Source organism: Ambystoma mexicanum, chromosome 2q (assembly GCF_040938575.1).
Source record: "Ambystoma mexicanum isolate Mex_15411 chromosome 2q, UKY_AmexF1_1, whole genome shotgun sequence".
NCBI classification, from domain to species: Eukaryota; Metazoa; Chordata; class Amphibia; order Caudata; family Ambystomatidae; genus Ambystoma; species Ambystoma mexicanum.
In genome coordinates this window covers 1300862149-1300882061 of record NC_090924.1, presented here as the reverse complement: position 1 = coordinate 1300882061, position 19913 = coordinate 1300862149, and the positions used below count along the sequence as shown (strand labels likewise).

General features: G+C 46.2%; 1 protein-coding gene across 6 annotated transcripts in view; it reads left to right on the top strand.

Moving 5' to 3' along the window:
- LOC138570116 (collagen alpha-4(VI) chain-like) overlaps window positions 1-19913 on the top strand; it is a 559183-nt gene that overhangs the window by 470824 nt on the left and 68446 nt on the right. For 5 of the 6 annotated variants that reach the window (XM_069648741.1, XM_069648740.1, XM_069648739.1 and 2 more), the window contains 5 exons: window positions 1870-1881; window positions 1973-2466; window positions 7044-7134; window positions 9613-10281; window positions 17487-17586. In XM_069648741.1, coding sequence (XP_069504842.1) covers window positions 1870-1881; window positions 1973-2466; window positions 7044-7134; window positions 9613-10281; window positions 17487-17586 — 1366 coding nt within the window. The remainder of the gene's footprint in view (window positions 1-1869; window positions 1882-1972; window positions 2467-7043; window positions 7135-9612; window positions 10282-17486; window positions 17587-19913) is intronic. The other variant, XM_069648737.1, reaches the window with a different exon arrangement.

The following is a 19913-nucleotide window of genomic DNA, read 5'->3' as shown; positions in this document are numbered from 1 at the left end:
TCTTCCCAGTAATGTACACAAGACTGGGCAACCCCCACTGCCCAAACCCAGGTGAGATATGGTCTGGACCTCGCTGGGTACTACCAAACATTCATGGCAGACTATGGCACCATACTTGCCCTTCTGACTTCTCACACAACTCCTAAAATGCCAAAGAAGGTAGATTGGAGTGAGGAGTGTGAGAAGTCCTTCCAAGGCCTCAAGGATTTCCTTTGTCAGGCCCTTGTCCTCAGGGCTTATGACTATAAGACACCATGTATTGTGCAGTCAGATGCCTCTGACACTGGGTTAGGAGCAGTACTGTCATTGCTTGATGAGAAAGTCAGAGAACATCTGTTTTATCAGCCACCAGCTTAAGGACAGAGAACTCAGGTGGTCTACTGTGGAAAAATGATGTTTTTTCCATTGCGTGGAGCCTTTGGAAGCTGAGGTCCTGCCTCTATAGGACCCACTTCACTCTGCAGACTGGCCATATGTATTTAAAGAGGTTGATGCACATGAAGGGAGAGAATCCCAAGTTGCTCAAGTGGTACATAAGCCTCCAGAGGTTTGACTTCACCATTGAGCATAGGCCAGGTGCCCAACACAGCATTGCTGATGGGCTGTCCAGAATGTTTAACTGACCTGAAAATTAGACTCATCCAGAGGTGGATTAAGTCCCCCTGTCCTTAGTCTGAGGGGGGGAGGGAAGAGTGTTGGGAAAGTTTTACCTTTTAGAAATGTTCCCTCCATATCCAATGGACTTCTTATTTTTCATAATGTCCTACATTCTAACAATTATAATAATCATTTCAGTATTGTATTGACATAAATCAGATGCTGGTTATCTCCATAAGCATATCTTCCATTCAATGAACACAGTACAGAAGCCCTACATCAGTGGTAGAAGTGTACGAAAAGAAGTAGTGTAACTATGTTCCATGCTGGCCTGTCCCACCCATTGCCACGCCCAGTCCCACGTGCAATCCAAACCCCCAAACAAACACACCTGCTTTTTTAAGGGAATGCTCAGTGCAGTTCACTGAAGTGCAAGTTTCAACTTCTGCCTACACTTTTATTTTAAAAGTAAACCATTCTGGAACGGTTTCGTTTTAAGATAAAAGTACAGGAACAGTAAAACATGTATTTTTAAAGTAGAGGATCAGTGCTCCCAACCGCTACTGCCCACTTCGACCACTGCCCTACATGTCTAGCAATGCGCGTAAGCAATAAAAGGGCAGGTGCATTATCTGTCAGAGCGTATCCAGTTACCCAGCTGTCAACTTCTAACCCTTCTGTAGTTCTTTGGTGAGGCATACATCAAGATAGCAAGAGAGAACAGTTGTAAATGTGCACAGAAGCAGAGCCGTCTTTAAAACATCCCACTGTGTACATCTAAGTAACAATGTGTAGAGGGTGTGAACATGCCAAAGCACTGAAATAAATGTATCCATCACAGCATGCCATCCTCCCCTCTTATTACCCAGCATTAGATTTTGTCTGCACTACTACGAGCACACAATGGGTATCCTTAGGAAAGGTTGATAGCCAGCCAGGTCCTGCACTGGAGCTGGTCCAAAGCTCCAAACAGCAAAGTCAAGATTAGAAGCACATGTCCAGGGTGCTGCAGTGGAGAATGGGCAGGCTCCATTCCTGGTAGATAGGAGACATAACATCATGCTGACTTTGCCCCTCCGTAAAATGAGGGGCTGGAGAGGAAACAACAATGGGAGAAATTATGGTTCACTTATTATTTAAAGAAGTAAAACTGGTATTTAACTGAATTTACAGACGGAAAACAGATAAATATGAATGTAACAGAAATAAGAAAATCTGTGCTCATAAATGATTACTTAAAATTCTTCTTTCTTCTGCTCTTTCCCCCTACAGCTTGCTGCTCTGGTAAGTCCCACTGCCCAGTACTTATTTCCCTTATTAAAGCCAGTCTCATCCTGACATGAGTAACATCTATTCCATGTAATCTTATTTTCAGGTCCATCCAAATGCCCAGTGTATCCCACAGAAGTGGTGTTTGCTCTAGACACCTCCAAGGATGTCACAGCGGCTGCGTTTCAGAGGATGAAGGGCATTGTGTTAAAATACCTGGAAGGCATGGATATCAGTGAGAGCAACTGCCCAAGCGGTGCCCGGGTGTCCGTCGTCTCATATGGCGCCAACACCAAGTACCTCATCCGCTTCTCAGACTACAAGAGGAAAAGCCAGCTCCTGGACGCTGTTAAAAGGATATCCCCCGAGAGATCTTCGGCTGTACGCAGTATCGGCGCTGCGATGCAGTACGTGGCCAGAAATGTCTTCAAGCGTGTTCGGCAGGGCATTCTCATGAGGAAGGTGGCCATCTTTTTTACGAACGGCCCATCACAAGATGCTACTGCCATCAACACAGCGGTGCTAGAGATGAGCGCCTTGGATATTGTTCCTGTGGTGATTGCCTTTGAAGAGGTCCCTAACGTCTTGAAGGCCTCTGAGGTAAGAATTGCACTTAGGAATTGCAAGACATTGAGCATAATGTACACCCGCATCAATGAAAATGAAAAATGAAAATAACATGACATGTGCAGGGTTTGCCGCCCATTTACTTAGACTGTACCTGCACTCTTTACAAGAAGTGGGACTGGTGAGCGAAATCAATCTACCGGTTCAATCAAGTGTTAGTGATTGAGGCATCATGTTAAGGTGCTGGTGGATGAAGCATGATTTGGCTTCCGAATACTTAAATTCACTATTCTGACTGCTGAGCCTGTGGCATTTGTTAAGTGAGTTAGATACTGTACATTGTTCCTGAGGTAGAACATCAGGTATCCCTCAGCCATCATTTGTTCACCTACTCTGTTGATTTATGGAGCAGTCAAGCTTAGCGCTCAGGCATCAAATTGGGCAGATGAGGAACAGGAGAAAAATCACTTTGAATGAAAGACTATCCAGAGAGAGTCATGATTTAAGTACTTTATAGCTCTAGATGAGGGCGATACAAGATAATCAAGGTACTGCGATCTTATTAGCAGAAACAGCAAGTTTATATGTGGATGCATTTTTTAGACACTTACCATTAGTATTAGGGTCAATCAGCACTAAGAGAAAATCCGAAATCATTTTGACCTCTGCCTACTTTAAGAACTGCAGACGTCCGCAGTGAATTGATCACCACGGACAAGTCTTATACTTCCCGACCGCCAAAGCCCGAGCTAACTACAAAAGCAGTCAAACAGTGGCTCAATCCCTCGCAAGCCCTTTGATCAACACGCTATTAAGAAATCAAACTCCATCAATAATTTCATAGTTGAGAAGATAAGTAAGAGCACCAAAACCAAAAAGCAGACAGCACCTCATTCTACCCAACCCCCAAAACAACAGGAGAACCATGGAAGCACTATCCATAGAAGACACGACAAAGATACAAGCATCCCTCAAAGTAACGTCCTACTTAATTGAAAACACTCACATTATATATTGCCCTCCATCCTCAAAATACACCCCACAGAAACCCTCCACACTATCCTAGCAATCATTAATGCAACCCCCCAATCAGAGCACCTTCTCCATCATTATTAAAATGAGAAAAAGAATCCTCCTGCTCAAAAAACAAAACTGGTCTTTGATGACCTTAGCAACTAGTGACCCAGCATACGCCTTCCATGTCTAGGCAAGATCCTTGAAAGAGTTGTAGCATCCCAACTTCAAGCACACGTTAATGCCAATGGCCTCCTACAGACCCATCAATCAGGCCCGACCCAGATACAGCACAGAGACTCCACAAATAAATAAAAAAAGAGTAGATGGTGCACTCTGCATCCTTGATGACTGACATCCATATCTCCCGGTAGTCGTAAATCTCTCTGTAGCCCTTGGCACAGTAGACCATCACACCCTCATCAGCCATCTGCCCAACCACATGTGAATCAGAGAGAAGGTCCTCCGCTGGTTGACCTCCTACCTATAAGACCACCTAGTGGATACCTCTCGATCAACCCCTCTACTCATGTAGAGTCTCAAAGTGTCCATCCTATCATCCATTGTCTTTATCCTCTTCGTGGAGCTCCTGGGAAACCTCCTCACCAGACACAATAACTGTGCATCCATCGATATGCGGACAACACAGAGCTCTAAGAATATCATCCATTGAAGACATCCACCAACTTAAGGCCGGCCTCACACGGATCATACATCGGTGTCCAGTAACTGCCTCAAAATTAGATGGAATTCCCTCTCCTCACCAACAACACTGAGCAACTTCACATCCAGACCTGGTTATTCAACATGAACCTACAAGGCTTCACCCGCAACTGCCACCCTGCTGCAATGTGTTGGGTTACCCTCATAGGCTGCTAACTCACCGCAAAAACACACATAGTGAATACATCTCAACTTGAATAGCTCCAGCAAGCCCTGCTGTGGGAAGTCAAGCTCGTTCTACTTGCTAACAGGCCCTATATCCACAGTACTGGACCTGGTTTAGATTGTGGTTTTTTTAAGCATCTTCTGGTTCAGTGCAGTGCAATCAAATTGAACATTGGAGCGAGTTGGAGTGACATGTACATGACAAACACCCACATCCATATCACAAGATGGATATGGGTGCTTTCTTGTGTAAGTGTATAGACATGTTCATATCATTTCATACACCAATAATAACATGCACTTAATTGTGTAAAAGCAAGTGATCCATGGAGGTTGATGGCAGACACTACTCAGTCTCCAGTTCTGTGCTTTCTCTTGCATTGCAAATACTCCCGTGTTTGCACCATTCTTTTTGAGTGTTGTTACAGTAAAACCATTTGTGTTGCTGAACTTACACTCGTGTTGCTACTGTATATGAAACCTTATTACAGTCTACACACATGCACACCTCAATGGGCTCATTTTCACACACTGAATTACTGTCCACACACACCTTTCTTAAGGTACAACCACATAGTTTGGATTATACAATGTTATTGTACATTTGTACGTTGACTTGCATTATTTGTTTGTCAACAGCCTCCTCTTTTTGGTTTAGTTGGCTTTTGCTTCTGCCAGAGAAGGGGATCCATGACTTTCTTTACATGCTTAGGGCACGGGCACTGTCACCCTCCAGATGTCCAGATGTTTAGGAGTACGACTCCCATATCCCTCAGCATCGAATATGGTGCTTAAGGCTGATGGGATCTGTAGTCCAAAACATGTGTAGAGTCAAAGCTTTCAGATCGCTGACATAGGTGGTTGGACAATAGATCAATCAGTCAAAGAGATCAGAGAAGGTACTTTGAAGCTGAAGTAGGACGAGTGATCGCACAAGAACTGCTTGAACCATTTTTGCTCGAATGTCTTTGGTTGAATGCTCCCCAAAACATTTGGATGGTGAGTTTGAGGTAGGCTATACTGTTGGGGATGGGGTGGGGGGAACGTAGAGGCAGTGGAAGGGGGGGAGGGTCTCCCACCACTTTCTACCAAAGAACATTTGAGCAAAAGAATTTGAGAAAAATAAATGAAGCAAAAAAGAACCATCAACGGACATACAGCCTTTGAAGCAATTCTGGTCTTGAAAACTGTTAAAAACCAAACCTATTGTGAAGAGGATCTGGTGAAAATGCTAAAAGCTAAACGAAGCTTACCATTGAAACAGTGGAATCAATCTAAGCAGCAGGGCAGAGGCAAATCTTTGTGCAGAAGTAAAGAGATGCAAGGAAAGTAGCTCAGAGAACTCAAGCAGAAGAGACAACAGCTGCTCATAAACAAGAAGATACAACATTCTAGATACTTTAGTGCAGGGTGGGAGTGCAGAGGCAGAGCGTTTAGGAAGAAGGCAAATGAGCAAAATGTGAGAAAGACCTAGAGCTGAGCAATCAATGTTTGGAGTATTCACAACAGAAAGAACTATGGTTTGATACCCAAAGTTTTTGTTAGGTTTGCTGCCTCTGGATCACACATCACATCTCTGTTTGAGATGACATGTGATAGATCCTCATAATGTGGGCAATGACCACCAGGTCCTTCTGGTCACATCCCATGAAAACATTAATGTCAGTTTTTAGTCAGGTGGATGGAAAAAAAGGAAGGTTGAATTTGAGCTGGGAGGGTTTTTGCTTTTGGCATGGGGAGGGCCTTTAGTGGCAAAGGGCAGGGGGCAGTGACACGTGGTTGCTTGGGTCTAAAATGGTTTCTTGCCATGAGTGTTCAGGAGGAAAATGGCATGCTCAAATTTGTTGGGGGTTAGGATAGGTGTGGAATGGGGAGTGCATGGGGCCAGGAGGTGGACTGTTTTCGTTAGCACTGAAAGGGGAAGTTATTACAAATATGTTAGTGATGTAGAAGTAACGCATAGTGTTAGATATATTTGCAGCCTACGTGTTTCGGCTATGTGTGTAGTCAATGTTATCATGTAGACCCACCTGCTCTAGCCATGTCACTGCTCACTGAAATCTATGTTGGTGTCTGTGATGCTGAGGGTGGGTGGAAAGGTGGCAGAGAAGCAGACGGGTGATTAATGACAGGTGACAATAAAATGGATTGCGGCCATTGGTAGCGTGCCATGATACCCTATGGATTTCTAGAAAGGAGAAGGCAGCCATGGAGGTAGCGGGCAGTGACAGGAGTGGAGACAGAAGGGGCAGCGGGCAGTGCATGATGAAGAGAAGGGACAAGCTCAACTGGGCTCCCCCTTTCCCTGCTCTTTGATGACCTATATGTTTCTTTCAGGCTGAAGGCCTGAGGCCCTTTTACATTTAATGACAGCTGGTGCAGCCATGCCCGGAAGGTTTTCCCCTTTTATAGTAACCATTCCTAGGTGAGCGGCCACCCTGACCATCATCATCATCACCAACATAATGGTAATGAAGTAAGAGGAGGGAGGGAAAACTATAAAGGCTGATGACCACAGGATTCAGGCATGGGAAGCTGTCAAAGGTGTTCACGGCTTCTCTTAAATACCTATGGATAGTCCCTGAAATCCCATCGTCAATTGCATCTGCTGCACTGCATTACTGCCCCCCAATGCCAGTCATATGTTTAATTCCAAAATACAAACCACACATACCAGCCAAAATCGATTATCTGTATCTCTTTGTTAGGTGGATGACACAAAAAGATCCAAAGTGTTTGTTTGGAAAAAGCCGGAGGATGAACGCTTGGGGATTATCTCTGAATGCGCCCTTTGCTACGGTAAGACTTATTAACTCATCGCCAACTTAATTGGTGTCATATTGTTGTGTGAGCATGACTGCTACCAAAAACAGTGGGCAAAGGTACTGGCAGTGGAGCTCCTACCTCCACACAAGTAATCTATGTAACACAATAGGATCTTTGACGTTTGCATTAGTATGTAAGAGGTACCAGCATGTAGCACTGTAGAATTAACCCTTTACACACAATACAAGCATGGCAGCTACTGCAAACATTGGTAATAGATGGTATGTGCTTGGGGGTTAGCAGGGCAGTTTCTAATGGTCTTAGTGGCTAGCAAGAGAAAATGACCAAGATGGCACTGTTCTTCAGGTTAGGCCAGAAGCACAACATGATCATGCATTAGAAAAATAAACATTGCTCATAAGTTTGTGTCCATTATCCTCTGGTATGTATGCATGTCTGTCTGTCCCTCCATCCCTCTCCTGTCGCCTGGCATTTTCTCACTGCCTTCAAAGACAACGGCACAGATGGTTACCTCCTTGGTACTGACTCTGGGTGTGAATGCAGATTGGTAGGACTGTACGAAGTTATTGGTGTCAATGTGTTGTTGGAGTTGCATGGCTACTACTTTCTCAAGGATCTTGTCTAGAAAGGGAAGGTGGGTAATGGGGAGGTCATCAGGGTCCAACGTGGGTTTCTTAAGGAGCAGGAGGATCTGTCCAGTCTTGAAGGTTGATGGGAAGGTGCTTCAAGTGAGGATGCTGTTGATGATCGTCAGGAAGGAGTGGAGTGCTTCAAAAGGTAGGGACTTGAGGATGCGGCTGGGACAATGTCACCTCCGTATGATGCTGCCTTGAGGGATACTAGGGTAGCAATCAGGTCTTCCATGGTGATTGGATTAAATGCCAATCAGGGTGCAGCGACCTCACATGATGATGTGGCGTGTTAGTTGTGGTAATGACGTCTATTTGCAGGCAGATCTTGTTGACTTCACTGACACTATAGGAGTTGATGGCAGTGGCTTTCTCAAAAGAGTACTGTGCAGTTGGGATGGACAAAGGGTTGATGCAGTGCTTGACAGCCTTGGAGGCTGTCCTGCTTTGCTTATCAGTTTAGGGGTATGATTTGCTGCTTATAATGTCCTTGGCCCAGATGTTCATTCATTTGGAGATTGAACAGAATTCCCTGAGTACAGTGAGTTCAAAAGTGCTGAAGGATTGGTATCAGGTAATTTCCTGTTTTCTGATGTTTGTTTTTGTTGAGGTTTGGTTCTTTGGGTGCATCCAGGGTGGGGACCGTTAGTGCCTAAGGCGCGTTGCTTCACTGTGGCAAGATGGTTGATGTTGGATGTGATGATCGAGTTGTCGCATCACACTCCAGGTCCATTTGTGATTTTTCGGCCCATGTGAGGTGGATGGTTTTGAGTTCTTCCATGAGGAATTATATTATTATTCACCTCCTATGTATACTGTAGAGCCCAAATGGCCATTACTAGCAATTAATGAATTAAACTAAAATAGCTTCCTTAAATACAGCATCGTTAGATCTGAATCATCACTGAACTCAGCTGGTCATATCCCGACCAAGGCCCCTGCGTAGCTATATTTCACTAGCCTCCATTGGCTGCCAGTTCACAATTAAGGTAATATTAAAGCTGCATATATCAACCATAATCCATGCTAAAACCTAGGCCCATAAGCTATTATAAAACATTTAAATCACTATCTACGTAGAAGCAACCATTGATAGGCCAGCCCACTGGCAATGGTGGTGGCTTTTTTAGGAGGTCACAAAAGTTAGGACACCCGTTCTGTGTTCAGATACCAATGGTCTGAAAGTCCATCACAAAAGCCTTGTGAGAGAGAGAAAATCACTGACAATTTGTCACTGTCTATTTTCTCAGTAAACTACTGCAGATGCCTCCTTCTCTCTCAAGCAATATAATTGACTTCTGCAAATCTAGTGTCAGGGCCACTTCTAATGACTGTGGGCTATTTATGAGAACTTAACAGCATGACATTATATTGCTATTATACTGCTAGCAGCAGTAGTAGTGGTTTTATCAATAATATCTAGTGTTATTAGTATTTATGATGATGATAATATTTCTGTAATGTTAATTAATTTTTTTATTTCCATTAGTCTTGTTGATATTATCATATCATTACTAATGCAACTAGTACTACTACCAAAAAATAATAAACCATACAGCTGGCAAATATTTTATTAAGATCATACAATATTTGACGTTCCTCCTTCTTGGTTTGGCGCATCCATCGTCTACGCCGGTAAATGGGTACACTTTCGTGTCAGAGTTTTGAGGGGAATACACTTGGATGCCTAACACTTGCATAACAATGCCCTCTGTGGTTTCATGAAAACAGAAAGGCTGCTTTGGATTCAAAGCATCTGTAAATCTTATGAGCTCACAGTGCGTGTTTATAAAAGTGATAGACCTGAGCTTCTTTATCACGGAATTTGATATGCCTTGCTCTTTTTCTTTTTCTTTGCCAGATAAATGCCAGCCAGATGTGGAGTGCGAGCTATCTGATCCTCCTCCGGTGGAAGTCGACATGGACATTGCCTTCATCATCGACGGCTCGCGCACTGTCAGTAGCGAAGACTTTGACCGGGTGAAAGACTTTGTGAGCACCATGGTGGACTACATTGAAATCACATCCCAGCCTGAATCAGATTCTGCTGCCCGAGTGGCAGTAGTGCAGCAGACCATGCCCGGCTTTGCACCCAACAGGGACACAAGCCCGGTGAAGGTTGAGTATGACTTTGTGACTCACAAAAATAAGAACACGATGAAGAGGCATATCCAGGAGGTGGTCTCTCAACTAGGAGGGCCATCTGCCATTGGCCATGCGGTGCAGTGGACCATTGACAACATCTTCCTGAAAGCTCCAAACCTGCGACGGAACAAGGTCATATTCACAATTATCGGAAGCCAGACAAGTAACTGGGACATAGAGAAGCTGAAGGAGGCCTCAAGGCTAGCCAAGTGCCAGGGCTTCATCATGTTCACGCTGGCATTCGGAAGCGAAATAAGTGATAGCGAACTAGGAGACTTGTCCAGCTTTCCGCAAGATCAACACTTAGTACGATTAGGCCAATTCTTGAAGCCCGAAATGGAATATGCCCACAGATTTAGCCGGGCCTTCTTGAACCTTCTGCTAGGTAAGTATTAAATAGAGAGTCACAAAAAGTGGAGTTGTCATTACTAATGAAGCTGCACCCCTGTTACAGTGAGTGTGGTGTCTCGATAGGTGGAGGGCTGCTATGTTGGGGAACCGGCCCATAACCTAAAGCCAGAATCATAAAACATAAGAAATGTGAAATCCCCAATGCATGCACTCCTCAAAACAATCAAGAGTATCATTAAACAATGGGGGTCATTACGACCCTGGCAGTAGGGGGTTAACGGGGCCGGTAGAGCTGCCGGCCCAGTTATCCCCCTACCGCCTCATTACAAAGTCTCCTCGCGGGACCCGCTAAGGACGCCTGGTTTAACCAGCAAGCAGACCAGGATGCAAGCAGACCAGGATGCAAACAACGGGCCCATCATTAACGGGCCCGTTGTTTGCATCATCCCCATTCCCATTGAGCCCTATGGGGGATCAAATGGGAATGAGGATGTACAATGTCTGGGTTCCTGGAATGGGGAAATACTGGGCCCTCCAATGTCGAAATGGCCCAATGTATCCCATTCCAGGAACCCGGACCCGGTACCCGGAATGGGGGTAGTGATGCCGCAAATAGCGGCATGGCTACCTCCAGGGTCATAATGACCCCAATTGTGTTGCAATCTATCTTTATTTCAGATATTAGGTAGTGCAGGTCTCCTCCTCTACTCCTCAAGCACTACCTTGTGCACCCTCTCCTCAAAAAGTCTTCTGCTGGCCCCTCCTGCCTGGCTAACTACCTCCCTATCTGCATCACCCCTGCTAACTTTGGTAACCTTCCTTGGTAAACTCTTGGAGAAGCTAGTCATCTCCCAATTGATCCATCACACTGAATCTGTGGGTTGCCTCTACGACCACCAGTCTGGCTTCGGCGCAGCCAGAGGCACACAAATTGCACTCCTGAACAGCCATGAAAACTTGCTCTCAAATCTCGATTCCAACTCTCCCTCCGTTCTCATCCTTCTCGACCTTTCCTCTGCCTTTGATGTGGTCAATCATGCCATCCCGTATAAACCGACTCCGTTATACCCTTGGCATCCCAAACCTGGCACTGGACTGGTTGACCTCCTTCCTCTCTGACTGACCATCCCAGGTTCAACTCGGCCCTTTTCTCTCCTCCATCACACTCTCCACCTACGGCATCCCTCAGTGATCTATCCTCTCGTCGTGGCTCTTCAACATCTATCTTGCCCTTCTAGCCCATTTGATCTCTTCCTTGGCTCCTCACTTCCAGTGTTATGCAGACGACACACAGCTCTCCTTCAAGCTTCCCTCCACTACCTCCTCTTTTACCTCTGTCATTCCCGACTGTCTGGCTGCTATTCAGGCATGGTGTGTTGCCAACAATCTCTGCCTTAATGCCAGTAAGACTGGGATCCTTCTCATTGGGACCCCAGCTCCCTCCTTCCCAACCTACTCTCTGGCCAGCCTCAATGGGTCCCCTCCCCTCAACCTCTTCTGAGTCAAAAAACGTTGGTGCCATCTTCAACTCCTCTCTCTCCTTCTCTCCTCACATCACACACCTTGCCAAAAAGGCCCACTACCAGCTGCTCCTCCTCAGAGGCATTCTCCCTTTTCTCACCTTCCCTCCAGAACCTCAATGTCTCCAGAGCTCTGGTCCTGCCTAAGCAGGACTAATGCAACAGCCTAAATCCTCCCTTTGCCCCCTTCAACTAATCCAGGATAGGACTGCAAGACTTATCCTTGGCCTCAAGCTCAGGGACTGCATCTCTTCAGCTCTAAAATCTCTCCACTGGCTCCTGGTTGCTGCGAGGATTAAGTTCAAGACCCTCTGCAATCTCCACAAGGCTTTCTGGGGCCTGCGACCCTGCTACATCCAACTTTCTCTCCCGAAATACCCCCCTGATATAGCACTGCAGTCTTCTAGCTCCAACTCTCTGCATATCAGACACTTTTTCAAGCAGAAAGTAGATGCAGATCTCTCTCTTTCGCAGGTGCATTCCTCTACAATGGCCTCCCTACCCCTTTCAGATGTGAGCCGGATCTCCTTAAGTTCCAGAAGCTTCTCAATACCCTCCTTTTCTCTTCCTCCTTCCCTCACCTCTCCCCTGCTAATGTCCCTCTCTGCCTTATTTTGACCAGTTGCCTGGTTCCTTCTGATTCCTAGAGGGTACCAGGCCCTCCCTGACCAGTCTACCCCTGACCCCCTAACCTGCACTTGCCCTACGTGCGCCCTCCCCCGCTCTAGCCTTGCTGGGTCTGCACCCATTGACCCCATCCAGCCCTATCCCTCGCACTTAACATGCGGACCTTCTCCCCCTGCACTCTCTGCTTTCTGCTGGCACTTGTCCTGCTGGCCTCCCCTTAGCACTCACCTAACCCATGCCCCTCCACCCCCAGCAAATGCACGCTCGCCACTGCGACCTGTACTTCCCTTCCCTACTTAGCATCAGTGCATTCCTCTCTGACTGGCACTTCTCCCCCTCTCCCCCACACTTCTTGTTACTGCACTTCACGGTCCGAATGACACATGGCCTAGTAGGACCGTTTTTTGCTTTTCTTCACCCCTCCCCCCCCTTGCTTTCATGCGCCTTGAAACACCATTTGCTGTATAGACACATTATAAATACTCAATACATAAATAGAAATAAATAAAATAAAAAATATCTGATCCCCAATGGAAAAAAATCTATAGTCCGTGCTATATGTGTGTTAGTAAAAGTGAAGGGTATGACATCACAAAAATGTCACACAAGTTATGCCATTTAAAAGCCATATGTTATGTCAACTGCATGGCCATCAGTTTTGCCCACCAAGGAGGGATGGAGGGGTGGGTTCTGGGCTGCGGTGGGGAGCCACTTGCCCTAGTATTCAGAACGTTCATATGCCCTTGTAAATGCCAGGTCTTGGTACTCGGGGTGGAATCTCGGTTTAAGGCTTATTTTGGGGTGGGTAAGTCGTTGCTTTTGGAATGGTGATTGGATTTCATCCAGAATTGGGGGAGGTGAGTGCAGGGTGGCAGGCTTGAGGGAGTGGACCCAATGGGTTCAGGTTAATTGTTAGTCCTTTTTCTGTGCATACAGTGATCTCAACAATGTCCCATCTATGGGGCGGGGTGCTTTAGTGTACAGCGGGTTCACTCACGGCTGCACTGAATGTAATGAGCTGGCATGTGCGGGGACTCAATAATGTGGTGAGTAAGGTGCACTCTTATTTGATCAGGAGGCAAGTGGTGGTGCTTCAATAGACTCCCCTCGATGCTCATGGGGTGGGGAAGGTGGGGGTAGGATGGACAAACTGAGTGATCAGAACTACCTTTGCCTCCTACTCCAGAGGCATCCTCAGCAGGGCTGAGAATTACACAGTCGCTGGTTGATGCCCAGGGGAGGTATTTGGCCATAGATGAGACCTGTTGGGCACTCTTTATTTCTGCTAGGGACTTATGCTTTGCATGTGGTAAAAGCCCAGTTATTTTGGGAAATGCTGGACTTAATAGTCAAGCACAGAGCAGACTTGATCATGTGGCTGGGGGATTTCAACTGTGTGCTTGACAGTATGCTAGATGATGAGAGTGTGGTGATGCAGTCAAGGGGGGCAGCATCTAAGAACATGTCTGAAATTGTGCATGATTTGTGTCTACACGATGTGTGCCGGGCACGACATGGTGAGGAGCGCAGCTACTCCTATTGCTCGGCAGTGCATGGTTCTTACTCGCGCATTGATTACTCATTTGTAGGGGAGGAAGTGCTTGAATTGGAAGCGAGTGCAGAGTTTCTGGATAGGAGACTCTATAGGACCATGCACCATTATTCCCGGGTCTTGTGTGAAGGGCTATCAAGCCGCCTATGCCCAGAAGGAGATTTGACATCTGGTTCTGTATCTCAACCGGGTTTCCACTGCAAATACATCCACTGAGTGAGAAGCCCAGAAGGTGTTTCTTAGGGGAGGGAGGAGGTCTTTATTTAAGCTGAGGTACGCAGAGTCTTGTTGGCTGAGGTTTTGCCACCGGATAGATCCTGTGTGAGGGGGAGAAACATGGGTCCCCTTATGCGGCCACTGCGGCATGGAGACCAGAGGCCTGCTGCCTATCGATATGCAGAGACCCGATCAAAGGAGTACTGAACTAGTATGTAGGACAGGACTATAGCCCTGCTTGCCAATGCAGTGCATGCTCGGTAGACTCTACGACCATTGGTGCATATTTTGATGGGACTCGAACCCTAGTCGTTGGGCCTCATTATATGTTTGGTGATATCCTGTCAGTAAATCTGGTGGGATATCACCAAACAGAATTACCGTCACCTGGTCTGCTGTAGGTCAGTATGGGTAAGTAATTCCTCATTCATTGCGCCTCATTACAAGTTTGCCGGTCTGGAAATTAGGGTGCCGGTAAGCTCAATGGCACCCTTGTTTCTGGACTTGAAAACTACGTCTCTGCCTGCCAATGGCCGCTGCACCCGACAGGTCGGACCCTGCTGGGTGCAGCGGCAACGGTAGGCAGACCGTTCATGGAAGCGCCGGAACTGTTAACAACGGTGCTTGTGCTTCCGAGTCCCCACTCCCATAGAGTCCTATTGGACTTTGTGGGAATGGAGACTTACATTTTAGTGGCGGCTGACTTTCTGGGCCGCCGGACTTGTAGTCTCCCGGTGGCACCGGGCAGTCAGGCCCCGGTAACATTTTACGATTCCAGCGGCAAACCGCCGGTAGCACCGGCAGAGTTACTGCTGGACTCGTAATGAGGCCCAGTGGAGTGCCATAGGAGTCCAGGGGGGATTGCCGGTGTTACTGGCACTGGTTATACCAGTGCCGATAATACTGGTTTTTTTTTTGCTGTGGGGTGCATGAGTTACATCCATCTCTCAGCTGGAGGTAAATCAGGCAACCGCACCAGAAAACTACCAGTCCAGAAACATGCTGGTAAACAGAATTACTGGCACATTAATTCTGGACCGGCAAACAGATAATGCGCCCCATTAGGTTACCTCCTGAACCTAGCCACTATTAGACCATGACAGAAGGGGGGGTGGGTGGTAACTGCTCAGTCCCTCTACTCATGGGCCATGACCTTTACGCAGAACTGGAAGTCTCGGGAGTAAGTGAGAGACAGTCCCTGAAAAACACTGAGCGAGCACTCTACTTTGCAACTGGCGCCGGGACTACGCTGGGTTTTCTATGGGGGTCATTATGAGGTAGGAGGTAACCATGCCGCTATTAGCGGCATGTCTATCCCCTTACCGGGTACCGGGTCCGGGTTCCTTGAATGAGGAATTTCAGGGCCATTCCAACCTTGGAGGACCCAGTAATTCCTCATTCAAGGAACCCATCCCCATACCCATTTGAGCCCCGGCAGGGATCAATGGGAATGGGGAGGGTGCTCGCGGGACCCGCTAAGGACGCCTGGTTTTACCAGGCATCCTTAGCGGGTCCCGCAAGCAGAACTCGTAATGAGGCGGTAATATCCGCCGCAAGATCTTACACTTTTACAGAGTGCAAAGCCATATGGTGGTAATGAAATACTCCCTGCTGAATTAACACTATCTCTATGAGGTGCCGGCGTGGGTGAACAACACGAGGGGCTAGAAAGAAGCCTGCGATTACACACTTGAAAAGTACACATTACAAGTCCCGGCGGTGCAGGAAGTCATGCGCCAGATTTTGTAACTCCCCATTCCCATAGAGTTCCGTAGGACTCTATGGGTGTGGGGAGACAGAAGCACCAGCACCATTGCTAAGAGAGGCGGTGCTTACGTGAAAAGTCTGTCTACCGGGGCCGCTTCACCCGGCAGGTCTGCTGGGCGCGACGGCCGTGGCAGGCAAACTCATAGCTTACAGACACCCTTGTTTCCAGACCGCCACACTCGTAATGAGGCCCTATGGGAGGCAAAGACAAGAATAGTATTTAACACGCAAAGAAAGTGGAAGCTCATAGGCAAGGAGATCCAGGTAAGGGCCACTGTTGGGTGACGATTACTGGGATTGTCACATGTCAAAAAATCATGTTGGAACACAATTTTACCATTTGCTTTGGGAATTATAGTTTTGGTTCATAGAGCCTTGCTTTGTTTGTTTGCCGCTCCATTAAGTAAAGGAGAGAGCGAGAGAGTCTACGGTTTTGAAAAATAGAATTTTAAAGTTACCAATGAAACTAGTGTCTGATGCCAGTTCCCACCCTGGGGCCCAACCTGGCACCTCACCATAGTCAGAACTAGGGAATTATGTAAGACGCTAGTTCACCAAAAAATTTTTAATTAAATTAATTTCCACATTATTACCATTTTGATTATTCACACCATATATTTTTCAATTTATTTTGTTTTGATACCCAAAAGTACATCATAAGGATATCACTCACTTCAGAGTTCTGTGCCTGTATAAAGCACTCGCCTGCTGTCTCACTGAAGCACTCCTCACTGGCATTATGTCTCCTTATGATACATGGCGGCCTGCATACAAACAACGGGGAAATAATAGTCTTATTGCAGACTGGTTGTGACGTCACAACTGAAGTGTAATAAGAAAATGACATCGCAACTGGTTGTGACGTCACGAAGCCTGCTGTCACTGCAGCACTAAAAGCCGTGACAAGCTCTTCTAAAATAGTTTTCTTTGACTCTTTAAAGTCATTAAATGCCAAGAAACTGTTTATGGTGGAATGTTTAATGTGTGCTGGAGTTTAACACCTGTGAGCAAGAATCTGCACGTCATTACCTATTTTAAAGAACAAAATAGAAACGTTTATCGATGCATTTTATTAAACAGCTTAAACATTTGTCCTGCAACACATTGGGAGCTGCATATTAGCTTTTTTTTAAAAATCCCAACATATTCTAGGTTGATCATATGGATCAGCAAATGGAACATCTCTTCCTTTAGATTAAGCAAGAGGCCAGGTATTGAAGGGGGTGACAGTGTGCGGCCATGTAGCGCCTAGATACCTCTGGGTTATATGCGCTTTATAAATGCCAAAATAAATAAAAATAAAAATAAATGTATTAAATGGCATAAAATGTTCCCGACCCTAAGTACAAACGACACTGCAAGTCACCTCAGAGCTCTGTGGCCTCATCTATTGGGTTACAGCACTCCTCAGTGACTTGCATTATCCTGGGGCCATACTGTGGGGGGTACTTTATTCCACCTATAATGTACGGCCAGGGGTACATTATTCTGTACTCTATGCCATGACATCTTTTTATGTTAATATATGTACTCACATATGTTCTCCATCTTCTGCAGGCGACCTAAACACGTACCCACCTCCAGGGGTACGAGGACAGTGCCAGGGACGAGGAGACGCGAGGGCGCTGAATGCAGAACTGATATCAGTTGTGGAGAGGTGAGCGCTATTAAAGGTTGAGATAAAGAACTGAAAAGAATATGGAGAGTCGCTCCTAGTTACCTTCATTACTCTGTGAGTACCTCTGCATCACTCATTTAATAATCCTACAAGTGGTTTTCCCGTCTCCAGTGATAATGTTGCTGTGAAAATGGCCGCTAGGTGGCGACATTTCCCTAAAAATGCACCCTCTACACAATCAAACGCTTTCCCCAAATATTCTAGCGGTGGAGGTAATAATATATAATTATACCCCTCCTAGAGTATTTGGGGAAATAATTATAGGGGTCAGGGAAAAAACGTCATCTACGTGGGGACTATTTCACTGCGACATTATCACATGGAACCGGTTTTCCCCAGTTGTATGGACCCTAGCACCAAGTGGGATACAACCAGCCAGACTGATCACCCTACCACCAATATTTAATCATTTGAATGCCTGCAGAGGGACTGGAGGAATACAAACTCGTGGACTCCTTTTGGAATCAGCGTCTATAATCACATATTGAAATGGAATTCCAGGTCCTGATGAATATTAACTGGAACATAATCATCAGAAATGTCTCCAAATGGAGAGGAGGGACCCCCAGGAGTCACCCTGAAATAAAGTCCTGGCATAGTTAAAGGAGAAACTTGAACCAGACAGCCAGAGAATGATCTTAGGCCCTGGAATCGATCAAAGCTATGTGTGTACCAGAATGGGCTCCCATGAAGGACTGTATCATTATGGGATGTGGGAATGGAAGCTTGCTTGGTGTTCTGAGGTGCAGCAAAGAACTTACAAATAGAGCATCACATTGAAACTGCCCCTGTGCAAACCACTGGAGTACACATGCAAAAAGCAACATGATTGGCTGATGTTCCCTGATGGTCATTTAAAATATCCTTCTGTGCCTCTAGGTTTTCTCAACCCATTGTCTCCTACAGATGGTCCTCAAACCCTTTGGAGGGATTAGGGGTGGTGTAGACCCTACTCGCCATTCCTTATTTTCCCCTTTGCCAATTCTCCCCTGCACCTGCCCTCTGCCACTTTTCAGAAGGCTACGGTCACATGGCAAATGCAAATTGGTGAGAAAACTGTAAACATGCAAATCAATCCCTCCCATCACCTTTGGCAAAATGTGTTTTTTTAATTTCCTCTTCCTTTTATTTTAATTTGATCCCAGCCCAGTTTGCCCAGTTTGTATTCCATCGCACCCCTCCTATCAGATCATTAGTGCTTTGCACTACAATTGAAATTACCTGACCATGTTTGGGCTATTTTTTTATTTCCATGAATGGTATTTAGTTTGCCCTTAATGCAGTCATGTCATTAGCACCTTGTTTATTTCCTTAGCTCTTTGTGGTTTTGAATCGTAATCCACTATCCACACTCTGTCCTATATTGCAATACGAACATTTCTGTTGCATGAATCGTTTGAAATAAACTGAAAGTGTCATTAAAATAATTATTTAATTCACTCAGTTTGGATGGAAAAAATGTAGTGGTTGATTTTCCCAGTTTAGTTTTTACCACTGGAAAAAGCCTTGTGCCACCAGGTGAACTTAGTTAATCTAAAGGACGTTTGCCGTACAGGGCCCATTGAGACGCTATGCCCCAGAGGCAGCAGGCAGCCCACCACCCAAGTTGGTGGCCCAAGCACAGCAAGGGTCCCTTAAGGAGGGCAGCAGTGCCGTTACCGAAAGGGTCGCCCACCAATGAGGAGCATATCGCCATTAGAACCTGTGTAGTTTCCTACACAAGTGCTCGTGTTTTTTATTTTACATTAAAAAAGATAAACGTACCCTTCCTGTGCAGCCCCGATCGGGCTGCACAGTGGTAATGAAAGCCGGAGTCCATTTTGAATGTTGATGACTCTAACGTCATCAACATGAAAACGGACTGAGGGACAGCAACACTGCGCGGCCCAGCGATGTGCAGAAAAGGTACGTTTATTTTTTTGGGGTGAAAAAAAAGACACCATTAAGGTGAATAGGAACAGGGAGCGGGTAAGGGAAGGAGGCGCTGGCTGATGAAGCAGCTCAGAACGTGGGCTTGTACCATAGAGTACAGCCCGCCTTCTGACCGTCCTGATTGGCTGCCGGCCCCCTTTAGGGTGCTAATGGGCAACACATTACTTTTGTCCAGGTGATAGGATCAGATACCAGAATACCTGTTTGTTTCTTCCAGGAGTCCACCCCAATGTCGACAAATGGGCTAAAACCCCTCTCACCCGGGCAAAAAGCCTCAGGCCAAAAACTTCCCAGCCCCTTCATGTGGTGCGACTGGCATGTCGCAGGTTCGGAATGGTGCTGAAACCTGCAGAGCGTTCTTCATGGGAAGGTGG